The 25,725-nt window shown below is 43.0% G+C and overlaps 1 protein-coding gene across 1 annotated transcript in view; it reads left to right on the top strand.

Moving 5' to 3' along the window:
• Window positions 1-2,666: 2,666 nt before the first annotated feature.
• The window catches only part of LOC147619440 (uncharacterized), a 41,486-nt gene continuing 18,427 nt past the window's right edge, over window positions 2,667-25,725 (top strand). Inside the window, exon 1 of the mRNA XM_086773528.1 lies at window positions 2,667-2,901. Within this exon, the coding sequence (XP_086629654.1) occupies window positions 2,678-2,901 (224 nt within the window). The 5' untranslated portion in view covers window positions 2,667-2,677. The remainder of the gene's footprint in view (window positions 2,902-25,725) is intronic.

Below are 25,725 nucleotides of genomic sequence, written 5' to 3'. Positions count from 1 at the left end.
ATGCTAACAATTCTTTGCAACTAAATGATTATTCTTATGCAAATGGATTTTTATTCTTTCAAAAGAGACTTTGCATCCCTACACCATTTAGAGAATTAGCAATAACTGAGATGCATGCTCTTGCATATATGGGACATAGATGAATTGAATTGTATGTAAAGAATATTTCTTTTGGCCTGCATGAAACATGACATAGCAAAATTTATTTATGAATGTATTGTTTGTCAAAGAATTAAACGCCATCATGGTAAATATTTTGGTTTTTAATACCCCTACCTATTCCCAAAGGTCCATGGGAAGAGATTTCAATGGACTTTATTACTGGTTTGCCGACTATGTCCTCTCATAATAATGACATGATATGGGCCATAGTTGATAGATTTAGCAAGCAAGCATACTTTGTACCTTACAAGAAGACCTTGTCTGCCCCTCAAGCTACAAAGCTATTCATTAAGACTATCTTTCCTCACCATGGCTTTCCCAAAGTCATTCTCTCTGACCGAGATGGCCGCTTTTGCAATTATTTTTGGGTTGCTTTATTCAAGAACTTAGCTATTCATTAAGACTATCTTTCCTCACCATGGCTTTCCCAAAGCCATTCTCTCTAACCGAGATGGTCGCTTTTGCAATCATTTTTGGGTTGCTTTATTCAAGAACTTAGGTTCTAAAATGGACTTTACATTGAAGCTACCAACAAAACTATTATGGATCTTCTCAGATCGTACACTATTGACCGACCCTCTAATTGGGATCAACATTTGCCTTTACTTCAATTTGCTTATAACAATACCCCCTATTTGGCTCCTGGTCGAGCTCCCTTTAAAATTGTCTATGACAAGAAACTTCCCATTCTTGTCTCTATATGTTCCAGCTGCTGCTGACACTTTAGCTCATGACCATGCCACTATTTTACAGTGACGTCACTAAATCTATTAAACAAGCACAAATGAAAAACACTGCTCAAGCCAATAAGAAACGACAACCAATGAAATTCAAAGAAAATGATCTAGTTTGGCCTCGCATAGAGAAAAGACGCTTAAAGAATATTGCCAATCATCCTAAGATCAAGTTGGCTCCTAGATTTTATGGATCGTTCACAATTATCCAACAAATCAATGAAAATGCATTCCGCTTGGGCATTCCCACTCACTAAAAGATACATAACTCGTTCCACATTAGTTTATTGAGACCCTTTAAAGGTCCCACTCCTGTTAACCCTGTTATTGAATGATCCACCTCTCCTCGAGGATGACTCTGAAGTTCTAGTACTTGAAAGTATTATAGAACATGACCAAACAACCACCCATGTTGGCACTGTGTATCATCGTTACTTGGTGAAGTATAAGAATCATTCTATTGAGGAATCACAGAAACATCGCTTACCTCGCACTATCGACACTTGGTTCTGGCATACCATTCACATTCACATTGATTCTTTTATAGACATCGATTCGCCAACTAAGGCAATGTCATAATTCCCTCCACATGTTTTGGTGCTGCCGATTCGCCAATTAAGGCAACACATTCATTTAGTGCCGATTCGCCAACTGAGGTAGCACATTCATTTAGTGCCGATTTGCCAACTGAGACAGCACATTCATTTAGTGCCGATTCGCCGACTGAGGCAGTACATTGATTTAGTGCCGATTCGCCGACTGAGGCAGCACGTTAGCATGAGGTTGGCCACCCTTGCTTTTGTTTATTTCACACAACTTGAGGACAGTTGCTTTTTAACCTCGTGGTATGTTATGGAAATGAGAATTATGAAATTATTTGATATTTTATGTGATATTTATGGTACGCTCATTTGCCACATGGTCGTGACTGGCTACGCGAGAGCGTGGAGCAGTGGTCGCATCGTACCTTTTGAAGTTATATTAAGAAATATTTAAATTTCTTGTGTACTCTCTTTCTAACAAAGCACGAGTGAAATTGTGGTATGGTGGACCTTATCGACAGGTGTGTGCACTTTAGACCTAATTACTAAATAACAACAACACACAAAGCCATGGTTTTCAGTATGTTGTAAACCATGTGGTTCAATTTTTTAGTACACAAGCAATAAAGTCTGCCAATGGTGTGAGTTGATAAAAGAGAAAACTAAAATAGAAAAAAATGGCCTTTAAAGTTAATCTCATATTTTAAAATTGCCCTTAAATTTGATCTCATATTTTAAAATCTTGATTTTGAAGCTCTTGAATCTTGGAGAAAATGTATATTTTTTTAAAACAACACTTGATAGACTTCTTAATACCAACTTTGCTACATGTAAACTTCACAAATTGGGGCTCATATTGGAGGTTGGTCAAATTAAGTATTTTCCTAATATTTAAATATTCAATGCTTATTAGTATTTCACAGAGAACATATAAAACAAAGTTTATTTAAATATTCAATGTTTATTAAGTGCTTTCCTAATATTTAAATATTCAATGTTTATTAGTGTTTCAAGAGACCTTATAAAACAAAGTTTATTTAAATATTTAAATATTCAATGTTTTTAAGTAATTTCCTAATATTTAAATATTCAATGTTTTATTAGTGTTTCAGAGAGAACTTATAAAACAAAGTTTATTTAAATATTTAAATATTAAATGTTTATTTAGTATTTTCCTAATATTTAAATATTCAATGTTTATTAGTGTTACTTACTGTGTGTAAAACAAAGTCATAAGAGATGGGAGGCGAAATTGAAGAGAGTGAGAGGCACGTTGAAGAGAGTGAGAGGCACGTTGATGAGACCCATGCGGGAGTTCCGAGCAACAATAGATTGTGTGATTGTGGGAAGCCAGCCGTGCTCAAGGTTGCCGGCCCGCGAAGCGAGAACCGAGGCCTCCGTTATCTTTGCTGCGACCAGTTCGTCTTCTTTGGAAAGAATAAAAACTACTGCAGGTTCTTTGAGTAAGTTGGTCTTAATCAGAACTCTAATCAACTACATTACTGCTAATTGCAGAATTATGTATATACATATATATATACATATATATACATATATGTACATATATGTATATACATATATGTACATATATGTATATATATATATATATATATATATATATATATATATATATATATATATATATATACATACATATATACATATATATATGTATATATATGTTCATATATATATGTATATATATGTATATATACATGTATATATGTATGTAGATAGATATAGATATTGTATCTATTTATTTATTTCTATTTATGAGATGTGTGTGTACACATACATACATATATATGTATGTATATGTATATATACATACATATATGTATATATATGTATATACATATACATATATACATATATGTATATACATATATGTATATATACATGTATGTATATATACATATATGTATGTACATATACATACATATATATATGTATATATATGTATATATACATATATATACATATATATACATATATGTATATATGTATATATACATATATACATGTATATACATATATATACATATATGTATATATGTATATATACATATATACATGTATATATACATATATATACATATATATATGTATGTACATATATATATGTACATATATATATGTATATACATGTATATATGTATATACATATATATATGTACATATATATATGTATATATACATGTATATATGTATATATGTATATATATGTACATATATATATGTATATATACATGTATATATGTATATATGTATGTATACATGTATATACATATATATGTATATATACGTATATATATATATATATATATATATATATATATATATATATATATATAATATCCACCTACCTGCATGCACTCATGTATGTATGCATCTATAAATGTATACTCTCTCTCTCTCTCTCTCTCATCATTAGATAGCACAAGTAGACCAAAGAAAATAAGTAAATATTTTCGGAGCCTCAAAAAAAAAACCAACAATTGGAGGCCTTCAATATCAAAGCTTTAGGTTAGTTTGTGCTTAAAATCTCTCTCTCTCTCTTTCTCTCTCTCTCTCTCATGGATCATATGTGCTCATTTTCAATCTCATAGACCCTTTGGGGCTCTCGTAGATGTTTAATACAATCTTCTTTCATTCTTTCTTTCTCTCTCTCTCTTCTTCCAAAAGAAAACTAATTGCGTTAACCATGCAAAATGCCATGCCATTAAGCCCTAAACCCTAAACTCTCTCTGCACATTTTCAGATGCTTTTGAGGTTTTTAACTCCATGATTTTGTCAAGCAGCACATGGCATGGTGGAATGGGTGGGAGTGTGGTTTTTTAAATTCAAACAATGCCAATGGAACTTGCTTTATGGTTAGAATGTGGGGTTGCAAACCTTTCTTCACATTGTACCCCCAACTCATGCCATCTTTCCTCCCTTTTCAGGGTGACATGTGGAAAGAGGCCCCGTAGATTCCTACTGTTGTGCTCACCGCCCTACCGATGTCGTTTGCCTTGTGCCATACCTATTGTAGGATAGCTTGGGAGAGTTATGAGTATTGTGAGTCCTATTTGATAAATTGACAAGGTTAATGAACTAGGGTAGCAATAAGTGCACACTTGTGATGGGAGATTACAATGCCCTCAAGCAAAGGCTTATGAGAATGTGCAAGCCAAGAAAATATTGAGGATTGGGGAAGATTCGAATCCTTTGTGTAGAACACTTGTGCCCATGTGCTAGGGTTTTCAAAGATAGAAAGAAGAGTAGCGGAATCAAACACATACGACACGCACAAGAATCCTAAACTTCTGCCTATATTATGTATGAGAAGAAAGTAATACAACTAAATTTATGGTACAAAAGATGATTGTGGATGAAGACATCAATCATAGCCCAAGCAAAGAGTGTGAAGTTCTCCTGGTCAACGCACATATAGAGAAACCCTCTTGTGGAAGACTAGCTCTAAGAGTTTGCACATGATTATAACGATTTCGCTGAGCACGTATATATATGTATCCCTATGTTGATCGGCGTTTTCCTTGTGTTGGTCACCTTCACGACTATAAAATGTGCTCAAAATATTAAAGTCCACTTTTGTCCATTTACATTAGGCCACAACTTAATAATTTATTATTTTTACTTGTTAGCGCGGCCATCAGCACGACTAGCCATTTTTGTTGGGCCTCTTGGATGCTAGAGTTAGGGTATGGATAGCAATGAAGCACACACACACTCACATGAAGCAACACGATTGGGAGCAGGAGTGGCAGAAGTACTTGCACGTATATTGAATGATAAGCAAAATGAAGTACAAGTATAGGATATAAAGTGTAGTATCCTTTCACACACTAGGTGTATAGGGGGAAAAACCCAATGGGAAAAAGTGCCCCTGGTAAGCTCATGTTCACACATAGCACTACTAATCTGTAAGATTTGTAAGGTGCCTTCAAATCCCCCTTGTAGTGATGTTGTGAATCTGTACAAGGTAGCATATCACTCCATGTAGAAGAGTAAGCCTAAAGCTTTGCGGAAAGCTTCAAACTTCTCTCGAGGCAACATCTTGGTAAATAGATCTGCAACATTGTCCTGTGTAGGGCAATAGGTCAAAGTGATCTCCCCTGCATGAAGCCTCTCCCTGACATAGTGATAATGTATCTCTATGTGCTTGGTACGAGCATGGAAAACTGGATTCCGTGCCACGGCCATAGCACTCTAACTGTCAGTGAGTATGGGGGTAGGTGTCTGCTGACAACTCACGAAGATCTACAAGTAACCTTCTTAGCCATACACAATCTACCGTAGTAGTGAAGGCTGCCTTGTACTCAGCTTCATTGCATGGATTGTAGAGACGGTATCCCTTGTTACCACTGCTATAGCCCACAAATATGCATTTGACTGCCTTGTCATCTAACTTGCCTCTAAGCTGTGAAGGCACATGAACATATGCAAGGCAACCAAAAATTTTGAGATAGTCATCCGTGGGTTTCCTATCATACCAGGCCTCAAAAGGAGTGACGGTCTTCAAAGCCTTCGTAGGGCACTTGTTCAAAACATGTCTAGCACACATAATTGCCTCCATCCAGAATTTGTGAGGCAGATTCTTGCCCTTAACCATACATCTTGCCGTCTCCATCAATGACCTGTTCTTCCTTTCTGCCACACCATTTTGCTATGGTGTGTAAGGCAAAGTTCATTGATGCTTTCTGCCTCTTTCTGCCAAATATGCCTTAAATGCATTTGACATGTATTCCCCCCCTCGATTTGAGCGGAGGGTTTATACTTTGTGTAACTATTTGGTCCTATGAGCTCTTTTCACATGATGGAACTCATGCCCAGACACATGGATAGGTTGATGGACACATGGGAATAGGGTTGGTTCCTAAAGCTAGCACAGGAAAAAGCACTAGTCTTGGTCAAAAAGCAAGAAAAAACAAAAAGTCAAACTGTGTTGACCAAGAGCTGAGGGCACCATTGGAAAGAGGACATCGAACTGGATCAAAAAGCTAAAAGCTGCTTTTCCAAAAAGCAGCTTTAGGGCCAAAAAGTAGGGCCCTGAAGCTACAAAAGCACAAATCAAGAACTTCAACTATTTTTGACTATTATTAAAATATTTAAAAGAGAAGCAAAAAGCAAAGCAAAAGCAAGGCATGGCAAAAAGCAGGGACCCCCCTTCAAGTATATAAGAAACTTGTACCCTCTTGAAGAGATTATCATCACTTGTGGAGAGCCATCTTGGAAGATTCACCTTGTGAAGAGCAAGAGTTTCATTGCAATCATCATCTTCCTCCTCCACTATTCATCCGCCGCCTCAGAGCCGCCCTTGCAGCCATTGGCTCCGTTGCCGCCGCCGCCTCGGAGTTGCCTCTGCCAGCTGAACCGCCGCCTCCACCGCCTGAGCCACCAGCGGCGCTGCCGCCTGCCGCCGCCTAAAAAATCCACCTCCGCCTAGAGCCACCTGCCGTCTCTCCTTGTGTCGCCGTTTGTGATATAGCATTGCCGTCGCCTTGAGGAGCAACTTCTCCAAAAAATTCAGCATAAGGGATTACTATTCGGCGCTACATAGCCACCACCTTGGTGTTAGCCCTATTTTTCGAGATTCTTTTTCCCAAATTGGGTACTGAGTTCTTTTGGACATTTTTGAGATTCGGGACGTGATTCTGATCTTGGTCATTGGTACTAGCCCGATGAGAAATTCTTGTGGGTGCCACCTTGAATTGGTGGCTAAAAGTGGTACAAGATGGGACCAAGCCTACATCATGGACCGAATTCAAAACCATGTTCAACAAGAAGTTCCTTACCGCAACCTCCGAGGCAGATGTGCAGAAGGAGTGGAACGAGGTAAAGCAAAAGGCCGGCTAGAGTGTGTCAACATACCTTAATAAATTTTCAGCCATCTCATTGAAGTTTACCTCTTATACCCTGAAACCGGCCTCTGATAGAAAACCAGAGTGCGGTAAGAGCTAACACCCGTCCACTTGTAGTCTAGATGATAAACAAAACACAGATTGAGGCTAGAGTGCCCAAATCTGAAAACACAACGACACCTGTTGGCCCCAAAGCTTGGCGCCCCTTGCGGTATTTCTTTATTCCATTAAAATAATATGTATGGCTGAGTACAACATAAAAACCAGCCAAGAGTTTACACCTGTAGTCCAATCTGACTGCCCACAAATCCTTCTCAGCACAGAGGATCTATGCACACAGATCTGTGTCTTCAAACAACACACTGTGCCTCCCTCTGATCAGCCAAGTTCACAAAGCAGGCCAGCCATGGGCATACATTTGGCATAACTCATAAGCATGATACATCTTCTCAGCTCAACATATACATGTGCTGTTCAATCCCTGTCTTAATCCCTTGTCAATCTGCTATACTCCTCCTCTCACAAGGAGCCAGATAACACATACCTGTAGCAGACATCAAGCAATAGAAAGAGAGATGGATGAACAGAGTCAAGGCTTACCAAGTTCAGCTCGTGAAACAACTCTGGAGGAAGCAACAGCACCAATCTGTGCCTGCAGGCACTTGAACCCACAATCCTGCTTCACACATGTGCTTGCACTTGCCTGTATCTTCCTCCTGATGCTCACTCCTATGCTGTCCTTGAAAGTACAGATCTGAAAATCAGCACTGTACTTGATTGTACCGCCTCGGGATGCGTGCCAGGCGTTGTACTTGCAAAAACAGCCTGCTGTCCACTTCTGTACCAGCTTGAATCAGCGTATACAGGCCTGTCCAGCACCTGTCTACACCACCTGCAGCACTTGTACCTTCTGTACCAGGCTGCCCGTACATTGTACGGCAGCCGTACCAGGTGTACCTGCTGAAAAACCAACTGTGCAGCCTGCACAGGCCTTCTGCGCAGCCCAACAGTAGCTGTCCTGTGCGCCGCCTGCAGTAGAGGAGAAAGAGAGAGAGAGAGAGAGAGAGTCTAGCACTGGCCGTACAGTGCTGTACGGCTGGTTTGCCTCAGAAAAACAGCAGCACACTTCTCTTCAGCAGTCGCCTCCCCTTCCTGTGCTTTTCCACGCTTGGAAACATGCGCATGAAGGAAGCCTCTCCTTTTGCTACACGACTCCCCAAAAAGGGAGGAGAGAGAGTGAAGAGAGAGAAAACCTCCTTCCCAAGTTAATCCCTAGGGCCCAACTTAATAAGTTCCCTAGGGCCACTAAGGCCTAGGGGCAACTTTTATAAACATTAAAAGTTAATGTTTTAATGTTCCCCCTTCACACCTAGGGTTGTCCACACATCTTTAAACACTGTCCGGGCACCCCCCATGTGAATCATAAAATATTCTGACCCTGCAACCACCATGCCCACACTTGTCCTGCTCCATTTTCACAGGGCCATGACATACCCCCCTCTTGAAAGATGGCAAGCGTCCTCGATTGCATTCTGGTGATGCATCAAAATATCCAAAGTGAAATATACAATATGGCAAGATCAGCGTCCCAATCTCTCTGAGCCATACACATGTATCATCATTCACTGCAAACCAATGGCATAGTAATAGTCCAAGTTGTATACCACTGTGAACCATACATATCCACAAAAATCTCCATGTGACTAGTACACATATATCATAGAAGTCCCATAAACAGATGTACTGTCAGCCTCAGTACCTTCGGATGAGATAAAATCTGCACCAAGCGACCTCTAGATGTCATCTGAGCCTGTCTGTATCAAGGGAGTGGAGGTGCTACCCCCCTCTTGAGCATCAGGTAATGCTCCAGACCCATGCTCTGCTGAACCTGAATGAGCCACAATAAGAGTCGGCTCTAACTCAAAGGCATCGAGATAAAGCTGCAAAACCTGAGGTGAATCTGTTAAGTCACCTTCCTCCATCCACTTCGCATCCATCGGTGAATAGTTCTTGAACTTCACAAGATAGCGACGGGAAACTTTACCTCGTACCTTCCTTTCTTTATGTGCCAGTATCTGCTCTGGAATCAGAACCTCATCAAGTTCCTCAACTTCCGGCTGAGCCTCATCTGATACATCCTCAGGCACATCCCCACGGAAAGGTCTAAGAAGACTCACGTGAAAAGCATTGTGAATCCTCCAGTGATCTGGTAACTTCAAACGATAGGTTACCTCACCAATCTTTTCCAAAACCTGAAAAGGCCCATAATATCGCATACTCAACTTAGGGAATAAGCGCTCTTTACCCTTCATCTTCTTGAGTCTAGCCTTTTCAAAGCGCAAAAGAACCCAATCACCCAATGCAAACTGCAAATCACGTCTGTGACGGTCTGCGGCTTTCTTTTGCTTCTGCTGAGTTTTCTGGAGGGCCAACTTAACTCTCCGATAAGCTTCATCCAAGCTCTCCACATACTGATCAGCCTCAAAGATCTTATCCTTTGTATGCAAAATGGGTGGAACCTTCTTCCCTCCTTCTACAATCTCAAAAGGCGCCTTGCCTGTCGAGCTATGTACAGTGTTGTTATATGCAAACTCCACCAAAGGAAGATACTTTTCCCATTGTTGCTTGTGCTCTGACACATAACACTTTAGAAGATCCAACACTGTAGAGTTAGCCTCTTCTGACTGACCATCTGTCTGTGGATGAAATGACGATGAAAACTTGAGAGTTGTACCCATGTTGTCAAACAACCCTCTCCAAAACAAACTCGTCATCCGTGGATCACGGTCACTAATGATAGACGTAGGCAAGCCATGATACTTGAAGATGTTCGCCATGAACAACTTCACCATATGATCCACTTTAATTGTCTTCCGCACGGGAATGAAATGAGCCTGCTTACTGAACCTGCATATGATAGTCCAGATGCCATCATTTCCCGTTTGTGTCCGTGGAAGATCAAATACAAAATCCATGGCAATGCTCTCCCAAGGTCTATCCGGAATAGGTAAAGGCTGTAATAACCCTGGTGTCTTCTGACGGTCAAACTTTACCTTCTGACATACGATGCATTGCCTCACAAAGGCGTCAACATCTCTCCTCAAGGTTGGCCAATAAAAGAAAGTCTCCACTGCTTTGACCGTGGCGTCAATACCTCTATGACCTGCATACGGTGGAGCATGACTTTCAATCATAACCTTGAGTCGCAATGGCCTGGTAACACACAGTCTGCCATGCATCAATAAAAACCCATCTCTAAGAGTGTAATGCTCATGCCGCTGACCCTCAGACATCTGATCATACAACCTTTCAAAGTCCTCATCATGGGCATACTGCTCTTTCATTTCATCAAGCTCATGGTGATAAGCAAGTGAAACTGCAGAGACCTGTGGCTTGCGTGACAAAGCATCTGCCACTACATTCTTTTTGCCTTCCACATGCACAATCTGGAAGTGAAACATTGACAAAAAGTTTGCCCAACGCATATGCTTCTCTGAAAGCTTAGTCTGCGTAAGGAAGTAACGCAAGGTCTGATGATCTGTCTGCACAGTGAAATCAGCGCCAAGCAAGTAGTGTTTCCATGTAGAAAGAGCGTGAATTACAGCCAACATCTCTTTCTCATACACCTGTAAATGCTTCTCGGCATCTTGCAAAACTCTACTCTCATAGGCTATCACATGTCCCTCTTGCATGAGAACTGCACCAATGCTACTTCCACATGCATCACACTGGACAACAAAAGCCTTTCGGAGGTCTGGTAACACCAATACTGGGTCCGAAGTAAGCTTTTCTTTGAGCTTTTTGAATGCTGTAATTTCCCGATCAGCCCATCTAAACGGAGTTGCTTTCTTCGTCAAAGCATGAAGAGGCGAAGCAATTTCAGCAAAGTGCCGTATGTAACGCCTGTAATAGGAACACAATCCTAGAAAGCTGCGTACATCATGCACGGTCCTCAAAGCTGGCCAATTAAGTATTGCTTCCACCTTTGCTGGATCCATACGGACTCCATGACCAGACACAATATGCCCCAAGAAATGTATGTCCTGCAAGAAAAACTCACTCTTCTTGCCATTAACCACCAACCTATGGTTTCTGAGTTCTGCAAACACAATGGCCAAATGCCTTCTATGCTCTTCCTCAGTTTGTGAATGCACAATCATATCATCAAAGAATGTGCCCACAAACTCTCTATGAGGTCGGAAAATCCTGTCCATCATTCTGTTAAATGTGGCAGGCGCATTCGTTAAACCAAAGGGCATAACCAAGAACTCATACAACCCAAACGTGGTTCGGAATGCTGTCTTATGCACATCCTCGGGTCTAATGCGTATCTGATGATACCCGCTTTTCAAGTCAATACGACTAAAAACTGTGGAGCCCTGTAAGCGGTCCAAGATGTCATCGATCCTCGGTATGGGGAATCGATTCTTGATGGTATTCTTATTCAGCGCCCTGTAATCTATACACATGCGCCAAGAACCATCCTTCTTCTGCACTAAGAGCACAGGTGAGCAAAAGGGTGATGAGCTAGGCTGAATCAATCCCTTATTCAATAGCTCCTGCACCTGACTCATAATCTCTTCTTGTTGGGCTGCACTAACACGATACGGCGGTCTATTCGGTGGAGTACTACCAGGAATCAGATCTATGGCATGATCTTCTGGCCTCTCAGGAGGTAATTCTCCTGGCAATGACTCGGAAAAACAGTCTTGAAACTCACTTAAGAAATCAGCCCTGTCTTTATCTAACATTGACAAATTAGACTTAGACTCATCATCCTGTGCATCCTTTACATAAATCAAGTACGCGGAAAGATGCTTTTTCATTACTGATGAAATCGCCGAAGCGGATACAATAGGAACAGATTCCCCTTTGAGTTTTACATCCAATACATGCTCTTTCCCTCTATGAGTCAGAGTAATTTTCCTATTGTAAGTATCCACCACCGCATGTACCCTGTGGCACCATGGCATCCCCAACAAAACATCACAGCCATCCAAAGGCATGATGAAGAACTCTTCGCTGTCCACATAACCCTGCAAATGAAGCCGAAGCTTCCCAATGATAGGAGTAACGGGTTCTGCATACCCTGGACAAGCCATATTTGCCTCATGTAACGGCCCCATCTCCTCTGCGCGAATCCCCAATCGGCCAGCCAAATCTGGTGAAATGAAGTTGGCTCTAGCACCTGTGTCAAAGAAGATCAAAGCATTCTGATCTCTCACTTTGCCCCATGCCCTGCACAACTCTGTAGCTTCACCACTTAGCTGCTCCCCCACAAGATCAGGAACTAAGCCTGCAGAAGGCTTTTGTTTCTTTGGCTTGGGCTCTCCTTTATTGTCAGGATCCTTTTTGGACGTTCTTTTGGGACAATTGAATGACATATGCCCCTCTTCAGTACAGTAAAAACACTTTTGAGCATCTCTCAAAGCCTGTCTTTCCTCAGAAGTCCTTTTGGGCATTGGCAACTTCTTATACTTTGTCTCTGTAGACCCTTTAGCATCACGAGAAGCATGCCCAAATTTTTCAGCTTTCTTGCTCAACTTCTTACTGCCTTTAAATCCAGATGAACCACCTGTGAGTAACGCATTGGCTGTCATAGCATTTTCAATCATCTGTGACATGTTCGTTACTCTTGTCTTTATACAGTAATCGCGTACCTCCTTGGGCAGCCCACAACAATACTTCTCTACCTGCTCAGATAATGGCACGGCACGATAAGAAGTCACTGGGAGTAGAGCTTCCCAAAACTTCTTGTTATAGTCTTCCAAACTATCACACTTTGAAGCATCCAGCTTGTGCCATGCTGTCATAACATCCACCTCAAATGTAGATGTGAGCCATACGGAAGAGAAAACCTGTTTGAATTGAACCCATGTGGTGGGTGCTATGCCCTGCAAAAGAAGAGTAGACCACCACTGCAAAGCATTACCCTTGAGAAAAGTGGCAGCTTTCCTCACCTTTGAGGACTCTGTGTAATTCCCACCAGAAAAAGCAGCATCAAACTGCTGTAAAAAGGTAAGTGCCTTCAATTTATCCTTGGCCCCACTAAAAGTGTCAAACTTCACTGCAGCTCCCCCTTCCTTGTAATCCTTCGCCTTGCCCATAGGCGTTAGATTATCATATGGAAGTGGTTTCGTAAGATTGCTGCCCCCAACATTCATACCCATCATTGGGTCAACATTTCCCATTCCAACACCAGGCATACCATACATCCCAGCCATGTTTCCATACATTCCATGCTGCATACCTGGCTGCATGCCACCAAACATATTGCCTTGCATTCCAGGTTGCATGCTTCCAAACACATTTCCTTGCATACCGGACTGCATACCACCATACATATTCCCTTGCATGCCAGGCTGAAAATTGGCTCCAAAAGGCCCATACATACCCATGCCTCCCTGAGGATAACCCCCAGTCATGGATTGAAACACTGAGCCACCACCAAAGTACCCTGGATGCATGTTCTGCTGAGGAATAGGTGGCTGTCCATAGAAGGAACTCTGTGGGTTTGCACCAAAAGCATGCTGCATGTTCGGAAACTGTGCAGGAGATGGATCCTGTGGAGTGGTACCACTATGACCATGAGAAAGATTCTTCGAACGAACCTTCTTCTTCTTTTTTCTGGGGCTCTGTGCGGGGCTCTGAGCGAGACCTCAAAAATTCAGCAAATCTCTCACTCTGTGTGAGCTGCATAAAAGTATCCATAACACTAGCCAAGCGATATTTGAACTTAGCATCATCATCCTCTTTACCATGCACATCTTCTGGCTGTGTTACATCCTCATAAGGCTCAACATCTGCAGCCTGTTCTCCTGCAAAAATATCCTCAGATACATCTCTTTCAGGAGAAGTCTCTTGCTCTTCTTCTTCATGATAGAAGTACTCTTCCTCTGTATCAGACATGATTGCTGAATTTTCAGCGATGGCTTTCTTCAAAACAACCACGAGCTCACCCCCTTCAGAAAGTTGATGATTGGTCCCGGGGACGGAACCTTGAAACCGGCCTCTGATAGAAAACCAGAGTGCGGTAAGAGCTAACTCCCGTCCACTTGTAGTCTAGATGATAAACAAAACACAGATTGAGGCTAGAGTGCCCAAATCTGAAAACACAACGACACCTGTTGGCCCCAAAGCTTGGCGCCCCTTGCGGTATTTCTTTATTCCATTAAAATAATATGTATGGCTGAGTACAACATAAAAACCAGCCAAGAGTTTACACCTGTAGTCCAATCTGACTGCCCACAAATCCTTCTCAGCACAGAGGATCTATGCACACAGATCTGTGTCTTCAAACAACACACTGTGCCTCCCTCTGATCAGCCAAGTTCACAAAGCAGGCCAGCCATGGGCATACATCTGGCATAACTCATAAGCATGATACATCTTCTCAGCTCAACATATACATGTGCTGTTCAATCCCTGTCTTAATCCCTTGTCAATCTGCTATACTCCTCCTCTCACAAGGAGCCAGATAACACATACCTGTAGCAGACATCAAGCAATAGAAAGAGAGATGGATGAACAGAGTCAAGGCTTACCAAGTTCAGCTCGTGAAACAACTCTGGAGGAAGCAACAGCACCAATCTGTGCCTGCAGGCACTTGAACCCACAATCCTGCTTCACACATGTGCTTGCACTTGCCTGTATCTTCCTCCTGATGCTCACTCCTATGCTGTCCTTGAAAGTACAGATCTGAAAATCAGCACTGTACTTGATTGTACCGCCTCGGGATGCGTGCCAGGCGTTGTACTTGCAAAAACAGCCTGCTGTCCACTTCTGTACCAGCTTGAATCAGCGTATACAGGCCTGTCCAGCACCTGTCTACACCACCTGCAGCACTTGTACCTTCTGTACCAGGCTGCCCGTATACTGTACGGCAGCCGTACCAGGTGTACCTGCTGAAAAACCAACTGTGCAGCCTGCACAGGCCTTCTGCGCAGCCCAACAGTAGCTGTCCTGTGCGCCGCCTGCAGTAGAGGAGAAAGAGAGAGAGAGAGAGAGAGTCTAGCACTGGCCGTACAGTGCTGTACGGCTGGTTTGCCTCAGAAAAACAGCAGCACACTTCTCTTCAGCAGTCGCCTCCCCTTCCTGTGCTTTTCCACGCTTGGAAACATGCGCATGAAGGAAGCCTCTCCTTTTGCTACACGACTCCCCAAAAAGGGAGGAGAGAGAGTGAAGAGAGAGAAAACCTCCTTCCCAAGTTAATCCCTAGGGCCCAACTTAATAAGTTCCCTAGGGCCACTAAGGCCTAGGGGCAACTTTTATAAACATTAAAAGTTAATGTTTTAATGTTCCCCCTTCACACCTAGGGTTGTCCACACATCTTTAAACACTGTCCGGGCACCCCCCATGTGAATCATAAAATATTCTGACCCTGCAACCACCATGCCCACACTTGTCCTGCTCCATTTTCACAGGGCCATGACATACCCCCTTCCCATCACTGATGGAAATGCGTAAGTTCGTCAATGGATTGCAGCCAAAACTTAGCAAGGAGTTTATATGGTGGGACCTAAAACTTTGGAAGAAGCCCGAGACAAAGCCTTGCAAGCCGAAGCACTACATATGCCTTCGATGGTGGGCAAAGCAAAGAATGGGAATCAAGATTCGCCTCAAAAGAAGAGGTTCAAAGGAGGATCTCAAGCAAGGAACGAGCCACAAGAAAAGAAGAACAAGAGTGAGGATAAGCCTCCACTTTACCAAAAGAAGCTATCTCGCAAGCAACTTGAAGAGTATGTCAAAGAGGATAAATGTTTCCAATGTGGGAAGAAGGGACATATGGCTGCAAAATGTCTTGATAGACCAAATCAAGAAGCCAAACCACCCCAAAATAATGCATTGCCAAAGGAATTCCAACATCAGGATGATACACCGCCAAAGAAAAGGCAACTTTTCAAAGCTTGGGGCAAAGTGGCAAACCAACCTGTGCTTATCCATTTCGACAGTGGTGCTACCCACCACTACATTCATCCTCGAGTGGTTGAAGCCATGAACCTCCCTCTGGATAGGTTTGGAACTCCTATTACTGCGAGTGCCGCCTACTATGAGGGAATGTCAGCCAAGGGGACTCCTATTTTGGGAAAGCTTCGCTTACAAATTGGAGACTATGTGGATCATGAGAACTTTGTTGTCGACAAAGTTGGACATTGTGATGTAATTTTGGGTATGCCCTGGCATAAGAAGATAGACCCGACCATTGATTGGGCTGGAAACAAGATTAGGTTTCCTTTTAAGGGCAAGAATGTAACTTTTGATGTAGGAGTTGAGGGGAATTCCATTCCACTCATCATTTATGTACAAGTTTCTAAAGCGATAAAGCAATCTAGTTCCTCGTACTTGATATATGTAAGAGATCCAAAGGAATCTGAGAGTGATGAGTCACTCCCAACTCTTGATCATGAAAGGAAAGATTCCCTAAAGAAGTATGAAGATTGTTTTGCAGATACTCTTCCAGGAGAGCTACCTCCAAAGAGATTGGAAGATCATCAGATTGATATCATGTTAGGAAGCTCACCTAACAAACCTTATCGAGTGAGTCAAGCTCAACAAGAGGAGATTATGAAGCAAGTGACCAAGCTATTGGAAAAGGGTTTGATTAGACCTAGCTTATCACCTTTTTGCTCCCCAGTCTTATTGGTTCAGAAGAAGGATGGTTCTTGGCATATGTGCATTGATTATAGGGCTCTAAACAAGATCATTGTGAAGAACGGGTTTTCTATTCCCAGGATTGACAATATCCTGGATAGATTGGATGGAGCTACTATCTTTAGCAGGATTGTTCCAGAGGACATTCACAAGACTGCATTCAGGACTACTTTTGGACTTTATGAGTATTTGGTGATGCCTTTTGGTCTTACCAATGCCATGGCTACTTTCAACCAAATGATGGAAATAATATTTTGAGCATAGAAAGTTTGCAGCTACTTTCTTTGATGACAATATTGTGCATTCAAAGAATGAAGAAGAGCATCGAAAGCACTTGGATATGGTATTTCAGGAACTGCGGAAGCACAAGTTATATGTGAATGGCAAGAAGAGTGAGTTCTTTTTGTCAGAGATTCACTATTTGGGCCATATAGTGTCCAAGGAAGGAGTCAGAATGGACTCAAAAAAGGTCAAGGCTATTATGGAATGGCCAGAGTTGACTAGTGTGCATGCAGTTCGAAGTTTCCTTGGTTGGCTTATGCTCTTACTACTGGAAGTTCATCAAGTGGTTTGCCGTGGTAGAGCAAGTCCATTGCATGATTTGACAAAGAAAGCCGTGGGATTTTAGTGGGCCAAAGCTGAAAAAGAATCCTTTGAAGCATTAAAGTTTTATACTAGCAAAGGACCAGTGTTGATTATTCCAGACTTATCAAAGCCTTTTATGGTAGAGTGTGATGCCTTAGGAGATTGCATTGGAGTAGTCTTGAACCAAGAGGACCATGTTGTAGCCTATGAGAGTCAAAGACTACAAGGGGCCGAAAATACCACACCCACATACAAGAAAGAATTGATGGCTATCATTCATGCCTTAGCACTATCTTATGGGTGTTGAGTTTGTTATCAAGATGGATCATCAAAGTCTTAGGTATTTTATGACTTAACCTAAGATATCAGAAAAGCATATAAGTTACTTGGCCCAATTTCATTTTCAGATTATGCATACCCATGGTAAAGATAACAAAGTAGCAGATGCTCTATCTCGAAGACCCATGACCCATGTAGTATCTATGGGGTATCATTTGGACTTCACTACGATGAAAGATCTTTATGCTACAGATAAGGATTTCAAATATACTTGGAACAAATTGCAGAATGGAGACTTGGTGACCTCTTATGTCATCAAGGAAGGGTTCCTTATGATGCAAACCCGTTTATGTGTGACTAAGGATTTGAGGCCAAAAGTAATGAAAGAATGCCATGCCCCACCTTACATGGGACATAGAGGTAGCTTGACAACAACTCATGCTTTGGAGAGTTATTTCTGTTGGCCTAGCATGAGAAGGGACATTGGCCTAGCATGAGAAGGGACATTGACCAATATGTTCGAAAATGTTTGGTTTGCTAAAAGGTCAAGTTTGATTGACAAAAACCTGCTGGATTATTACAACTTTTGCTAGTCCCTAATATTCCGTGGGAAAGTATTGCTATGGACTTCATCTTTGGATTGCCAAAGTCAGGATTCGGGAATTACGGAGTATGGACTATTATTGATAGATTGAGTAAACAAGCCTACTTTATTCTCGTAAAGAAGACTATCCGCACAAAGCATATGGCGAGATTGTTTATTCAGCAGATTTTCAAACATCATGGATTACCTAAATCCATTGTGGGGGATGGAGATCCTCGGACTACTAGTTTCTTTTGGAGAGCTCTTTTTGACAACATGGGAACAAAGCTGAATCTCTCTTCAGCTTATCATCCTCAAACAGATGGACAAAGTGAGATTGCAAACCTCACTATTTTGGATATACTAAAATGTTATGCTCTCGAAGCAAAGGATCAATGGGAGAAGTACTTGCTATTGGTTGAGTTTGCTTACAAGAACACTATTCGCTCTTCGATAGGCAAAGCTCCTTTTGAGATTATTTATGGAAAATCATTGTTGTTGCCTATTCTAAAGACCAAGGAAGAGATCTTCCATGCGGATGAATTTGTTCAAGATTTAGATATAGCCTTTGCACAGGTTTGAAGGGCTATTGAGACATCTCAAGCCAAGCAAAAGAAAGTTGCAGATAAACATAGAAGGAAGGTCACCTTTGAAGAAGGGGATTGGGTCTTATTGTGATTTGAAAAAGCAAGACTTAGAAAGTCTAAAGCTAAGGAGCACAGGGAACCCAAGCTAGCCTCCAGATACTATGCCGCCAGATACTATGGACCTTTTCAGGTTACCAAGAAGATCAACGATGTATGCTATCGATTGGACCTCCAGATCATTGGAGGATACATAATGCCTTCCTTGTCAGCTTATTGAAGCCATATACAGGACTACCCTCGGAGGAGCCTGTATTGGAGGATCCACCAGAAGTGGAAGAACAACAAGAAATCTTGCAGCCGCCGGAACAAATTGTATTCCATTCCACGGGAAAAAGAGGAAAGACAGTGGTCAGGAAATACCTCTTGAAGTTTAAGAACTATTCGCCTATGGATGCGAAATGGATGCTAGAAGAGTACTTCAAGGACTACCCAGATATTATTCGAGTTTATGAGGAAGTAGTTGGTCCTGATGTATTTGAAGTACATGCTTGAAACGTCTTGTGATCAAGACAAATTTAAGAGGGAGGGATTGGACCTCCAACCCTCTTCATTGTATATATTTATACTGAAATGGAATTGATCATTATCTTGCTTTATAATGTTTAATTGGATATGCTCTAGTTTGGGTGGCAACGATGCCCGAAAGCCCAAAGAGCAAGATTTGTATATGGGTCATCTGGCAATGATGCCAGATGACCCATTGGACGGCAACGATGCCAGATATTTTTGGACTTTGCAGTCAGGCGGTCATTGCGACCAAATGGTCTAGATGACTGTATTGGATTTTGCAGTGAGGTGGTCATTACAACCAGATGGCCCAGATGATTGTATTGGACTTCCGAGTCGGGCGGTCAATGCGACCTAATGGTCCAGATGACTGTATTGGATCTCATAGTCGAGCAATGCGACCAGATGGCCCAGATGACTATGGAAGAATTCTCGGGCGGTCGTATTGACCAGATGGCCTTGAGTGACAGTCTAAGCGGTTTTTGTCGAGAACCAAATGGCTCAACACGGTTCCGATGAAACCAGACAGGACAATCCATGAATAGGAGGATCATTACTTGTGCATTGCATACTGATGTATGTTTGAAATTCTTTGACTTTGTGTGTTGTTTTTGATGTGTGGACAATGCTTGGATTTATGGTATGTGATAGTCCACTGGGCTCCAGACTACTTGGCCAGTACCTGGAATACACAGTAGACGCGAATGATGCATACTTGTTTGTTGACTAGCTTGTGTCTAGTTTTTGCAGAAGGTAAGTACGCATTTATTATATCTAACACATGCGATATGCTATGAAGATGAACCATCAAGAACAAGGAAACCAGTCAAAGAAAAGGCATAAAGATGTTGCCAGATGAGCAGAAGGCACCACATTTATGAGGAAAGACCAAATGCACAAGAGCACCAGATGGGCTAGTACCACGAACATATGGAATATTTGTACAACTATAATAGAAGAGGGAGGGAATGTAACTATTTGGCCCTCCGAGCTCTTTTCACATGATGGAACTCATGTCTGGACACATGGATAGGTTGATGTGGACACATGGGAACAGGGTGTCAGAATGCACAGCGGAAATGAAGACAATTACTGTAGAGAGCAAAACGCAAATGAAAGAGAGAGAGAGAGAAGCTATGTAACTCTGCTGTATACACCAAAGAAAATCCCAGAATCACAAGTGGGAAGTGTGGGGGGCAAGGGGCCATTTTATATGGCCCCAGGCTGCTGGTCGGCCAGCCTAGAATAGGCCGACAACAACACGACCAGCCGTGGACTGCCCACGACCAGCAAATAAGCCAGTCGGCTAGGTGCCTGAAGTCGGCCAGGACACCTGACCAGGTCGGGTACCAGAACAACTGTCAGCCAGCATCTGAGGACAGCCGACAACCCTCCCCACCTCAGGAAAAAATGGGAAAATACATGGAGAGTGAGGAAAAATGGGAAAACACTAAAAACGGGTGGGCACACCCACAACAGAGGCCCTTTTATAGTGTATAGATAGGAGATGACTGCTAACACCCCCTCTCAACTCCTAGATGTGGAACCAACCCCAATGAGCTGGAGTGCCGCCGGAGCATAGCCTGAGGTAGAGACTTTGTGAAGAGGTCCGCCGCATTGTCCTCTGTCGAACAATAAAGAAGCAAGATGTCACCAGCCAAGATCTTCTCACGAACAAAGTGATATTGTATCTCCATGTGCTTGGTGCGGGCATGGAAGACCGGGTTTCGAGCAATAGCCACCGACGTTGCTCAGTGCCCTAGGGTGGTGTGCGTGCTGCTACTGCGTGACTGACATTGTATCAAAGCTCGCCCTGTGTGGTCCTTGGCGGTCCTAACCTCTGTTTGATCGAGGTGCTCGAATTGAAGGAGGGTGTTAGAGGTGGCAATTCTTGTAGCTACTCTCAGGTTATTGCATGACTAGAAGTTGTGGTGGATTATCCCATATGCAAGAGCATGGGAAGTCGAAGAGCCATATATAGGGTGTGGTGGCACCTTGTCATAGACGGCCAAGTTTTTGGGGGGGAGAAACGGCTAGGAGATGGGAGCCCAGCCACCAACGTTGCTCAGTGCCCTAGGGTGGTGTGCGTGCTGCTGCTGCATGACTTTGACATTGATGGCCTCGGAACCAACTCCCAAGTTTTATTCTTCTCTATGGCATCCAGTTCCACCTTCATGGCTTTCCTCCAAGTATCGTGTGAAAGGGCTTCCTTTACGGAAGTGGGCTCTTTGTCCCACATGATACGAGACATCAAAGCATAGTTTACCTATAAGAGCTCCGCTGAATGACTTATGTCACGAACTCTATGCGATCTTCGAGGTCCGTCCTCTGTGGTCCACTCGGAGGGAAGCTCCGTAACACCTGACTCCCGAAGGGTGTCTAACAACCACATAGGTACTCGAACAGAACGTGGAGCCTGTTGTTGCTACGAGGGCTCATCTCTAGCCGTAGGCTCAACCTCCTCAACTGACTGAGGCTGTCCAGCTGGAACAATCGACTAGGAATCATCATCAGACTCATCTGGGTCTCTAAGAAGTGGCGGCTCATCAACAGTGGAAGCTGGAACATGCTCATCAAAAACAACATCTCTGCTGACGACAACCACGTTCCGCTCCGGGTCATACCACCTGTATCCTTTGGAAAGAGAGTTATATCCCACAAAGACAAGCTTCTGGGACTTCGAGTCAAGCTTCCTCCTCTACTTCTTAGGAATGTGAACATAGGCATCACTCCCAAACATACGAAAATGGAGACATCTGGTTTCCTGGCAAAATAAGCCTCAAAGGGAGTCATGTTCGGTACTGAAGTCGTCGGAGATCGGTTGAGGATATGGACAGCCGTAGCCACAGCCTCTCCCCAAAGTCGACGATGCTCTAACATTGTCCTCGCCATCTCCACCACAATCCGGTTCTTACGCTCAACTACTCCATTCTCTGAAGGCGAACCTGTTTTGGCCAGCTTCCGCTTGATGCCATGTTCCACACAAAACTGCACAAACGCATTGGAAGAAAACTCTCCTTCTTTGTCAACCCGAAGAGTCTTTATTTGCAAGCCAAACTCTTTCTCCACCACCACATGCCACTCCTTGAACCAAGCAAAAGCTTGGTCCTTCTGGGAAAGGAAATATACCCATGTGAATCTGCTACACTCATCAACAAGTAGCATAAAATACAAAGAACCTCCCAAGGATGGGGTCTGCATAGGTCCACACAAGTCAGTGTGTACCAACTCCAAAGGTTTCAAAGCCCGCCTAGAAGCCTGCTTCGAAAAAGATTCCCTATGCTGCTTACCACGAATGCAAGAACTACGTCATCCCTGCCTGCTGCCAACGTCTGGCAAGCCAACCACCATATGGTCCCGGAAAGCTCGCTGCATCGCATCCACATTCAAGTGGCCAAACCAAAAGTGCCACAAGTCACTGATCTGAGTGCCTATAAGAGAGGAGAGTGCTGAGAGTTTGTAGATATGGTTCTCCACTCCGCCTTCCCAACCAACCTGGCCTGTTTCTGTGTCCCATAGAGCAACATAATGCTCCTCAAACTCCACATGGAAGCCAGCCTTGCAAATCTCATGCACTAACAATAGATGAAAACCAAGTGGAGGGACGTAAAGAACATGAGAGGAATGCTTCCCCCCTTTGCTATCGAGAATGATCTCCATCCGGCCCTCACTATGAATCGGTATAGTGGAATTGTCGCCAATGAAAATGCGACCTGACTGCCGTTCAAGGTCCTGTAAGAACTCACGGGAAGGAGTCATGTGCCTGGAAGCACCACTATCAAGAATCCACTCCCGAGTATCCCTGGCAGTGAAGCCAACTACCTCCTCACTCGAAGAAGATTAGAAGCATGTGTGTCCAAAATCTCCGAGTGCACAAAAGTTGGAGTCTTTGCAGCTGAAGCTGGAGAATCAGCACTCTTCCCGTTATTCCGCTTGGGACACTTCCTCCAACAGTGGCCTTTCTCGCCACAATCGTTACAGGTCTGCTCAGCCTTCAGTTTCTCACGGTCTGAATCGGGCTTCAAGTCGCGAACAGCCCAAGCAATCTCCAATCAGCACCACAAATCAGCAAACCCTTGACGTCCCACTATCTCCGAGCTTCAAGCCACTTGGGGCTCTGATACCATGTCAGAATGCATAGCGGAAATGAAGACAACTGTTGTAAAGAGAAAAACACAGATGAGAGAGAGAGAGAGAGAGAGAGAGAGAAGCTGTGTAACTCTGCTATATACACATAAGACAATCCCGAATACTACAACGGAGAGTGTGGGGGGCAAGGGGCCATTTTATAGGGCCACAGGTTGCTGGTCGGCCAGTCCAGAACAGGCTGACAGGAGCCATATGCTCACGACCAGCAAAACCCTAGTCGGCCAAGTCCCAACAGTCGGCCAGGTCTGCAAAAGAAGCCAGGTAGCAAACAAACAGTCGGCCAGCAAAAGAAGTCGGGTAGCAAACAAACAGTCGGCCAGGTCTGCAAAAGAAGTCGGGTAGCAAACAAACAGTCGGCCAGCAAAAAAGAATCAGCCGACAGCCCAACCACACCCTAAAAAATGGGAAAAATACATGGAGAGTGAGGAAAAATGGGGGAACACCAAAACTGGGTGGGCACACCCACAACAGAGGCCCTGGTGTAATATAAAGATAGGAGATGATTGCTAGCATGGGCATCACGTGCATCCCACCTTTTCTGCTCCGGAGTGGCAACTATAGGCTGTGCAGCCTACTGAGCACCTCGCCCTGGAGTGGCAGGTGCAATGTCTGCAGGACGAGGTTCATCCCCTCTCACATAACCCCACAGGCTTTTAGCCACAAGCAGATTTTTGACCATAAAGCTCCAAAGTTAATAGTTGGTGCCATCCAACTTATCCTCCTAAGTGAGTACACCAAATTCATCAATTGCATTTTGTGCCATAATGACTGAATGCACCAACCGAGAACCTGCAAAATACTTCTCCTGAAAGAGCAAACACTTCTGTAGGCGAATTCCAAAAGCACCAATGTGCTGTGCCAGGCAACTTAGCCGATCTTGTGCAAATGAACTACCCACAAAATGCTTGCAAATTGACTACATACAACAAATCTGTGCCAAAAACCTGTAAAGGGGCAGCAATGGTGCTCATAAGCAAAAAAGCCCCAAATTTCTGTATGTAATTGGGCTGTGATGTGCACTAATTGCACAAAAATCCAAAAACCCCCCAAATTTTTGTGTATCCTACAACTTCAATTTTGCAATTAAGTAGAAATTGTCAAAAAGCCCCAAATTTTACAAATTACCTATGCACAGCAGGTACACCATGTAGTGTACGGACTGGTCCAAATCAGTTCAAAGTTGTACGGACAGATGCGTTTGAGTGAGGCGAACACACATGTGAAGTCAGATCTGATTTTAGGTTTGGTCGTACAACTGTACGGAGTGGTCATACAGCTGAAAAATTAGGGTTTTTTGAAAATGCCTATAGAATCAGATTCAAAATGGTCTGATGAGTCCCATGTATGAAGGGTTTGGTCAGATTCAGAAAAAAAACCCTAAAATGGCTGAAAAACCCTAAACTGCTGAAATCCTAAAATGAACAGATTAGAATCTCTAATACCACATGTTGGCCCTCTTGGATGCTAGAGTTAGGGTATGGATAGCAATGAAGCACACACAGAGTCATAGGAAGCAACATGATTGACGTATATTGAATGATAAGAAAAATGAAGTACAAGTACAAGATATAAAGTGTAGTGTCCTTTCACACTAGATGTCCAGGGGGGAAAACCCAATGGGAAAAAGTGCCCCTAGTAAGCCCATGTTCACACATAGCACTACTAATTTGTAAGATCTGGAAGACGCCTTCAATTTTCTATGCGCAAAACTTCTTGACTGCACGTGGGCTACCCATGCATGGCTCCAAGGTTTGTCTCGTCTACTGCCCGACTACCCAGGCTTGGCCACGTGTGAGGTGTGTCACATTCTCCCCCACTTGCATTGCAATTGTCCTCGTCTGCACATTGTTCATATAAAGTGCCCTTTCATGGAAGGAGAAGATCCAAGCAAAGCTCATCCAAGGTACCCTAGATTTCAAACACTGTGTGACCACTTTGTGTCCACTGTGAAGGCTCACATTTTGTCCTCGCCACATCAACATAAAGACATGCAAAGAAACTTGTGGATGACCAGCTTTTGCC

The sequence above is a fragment of the Cibotium barometz genome, chromosome 33, assembly GCF_041138505.1.
Source record: "Cibotium barometz isolate CiBa-2024 chromosome 33, ASM4113850v1, whole genome shotgun sequence".
NCBI classification, from domain to species: Eukaryota; Viridiplantae; Streptophyta; class Polypodiopsida; order Cyatheales; family Cibotiaceae; genus Cibotium; species Cibotium barometz.
Note: the sequence above shows the minus strand (reverse complement) of the source record. Positions and strands in the feature narration are given on the sequence as shown.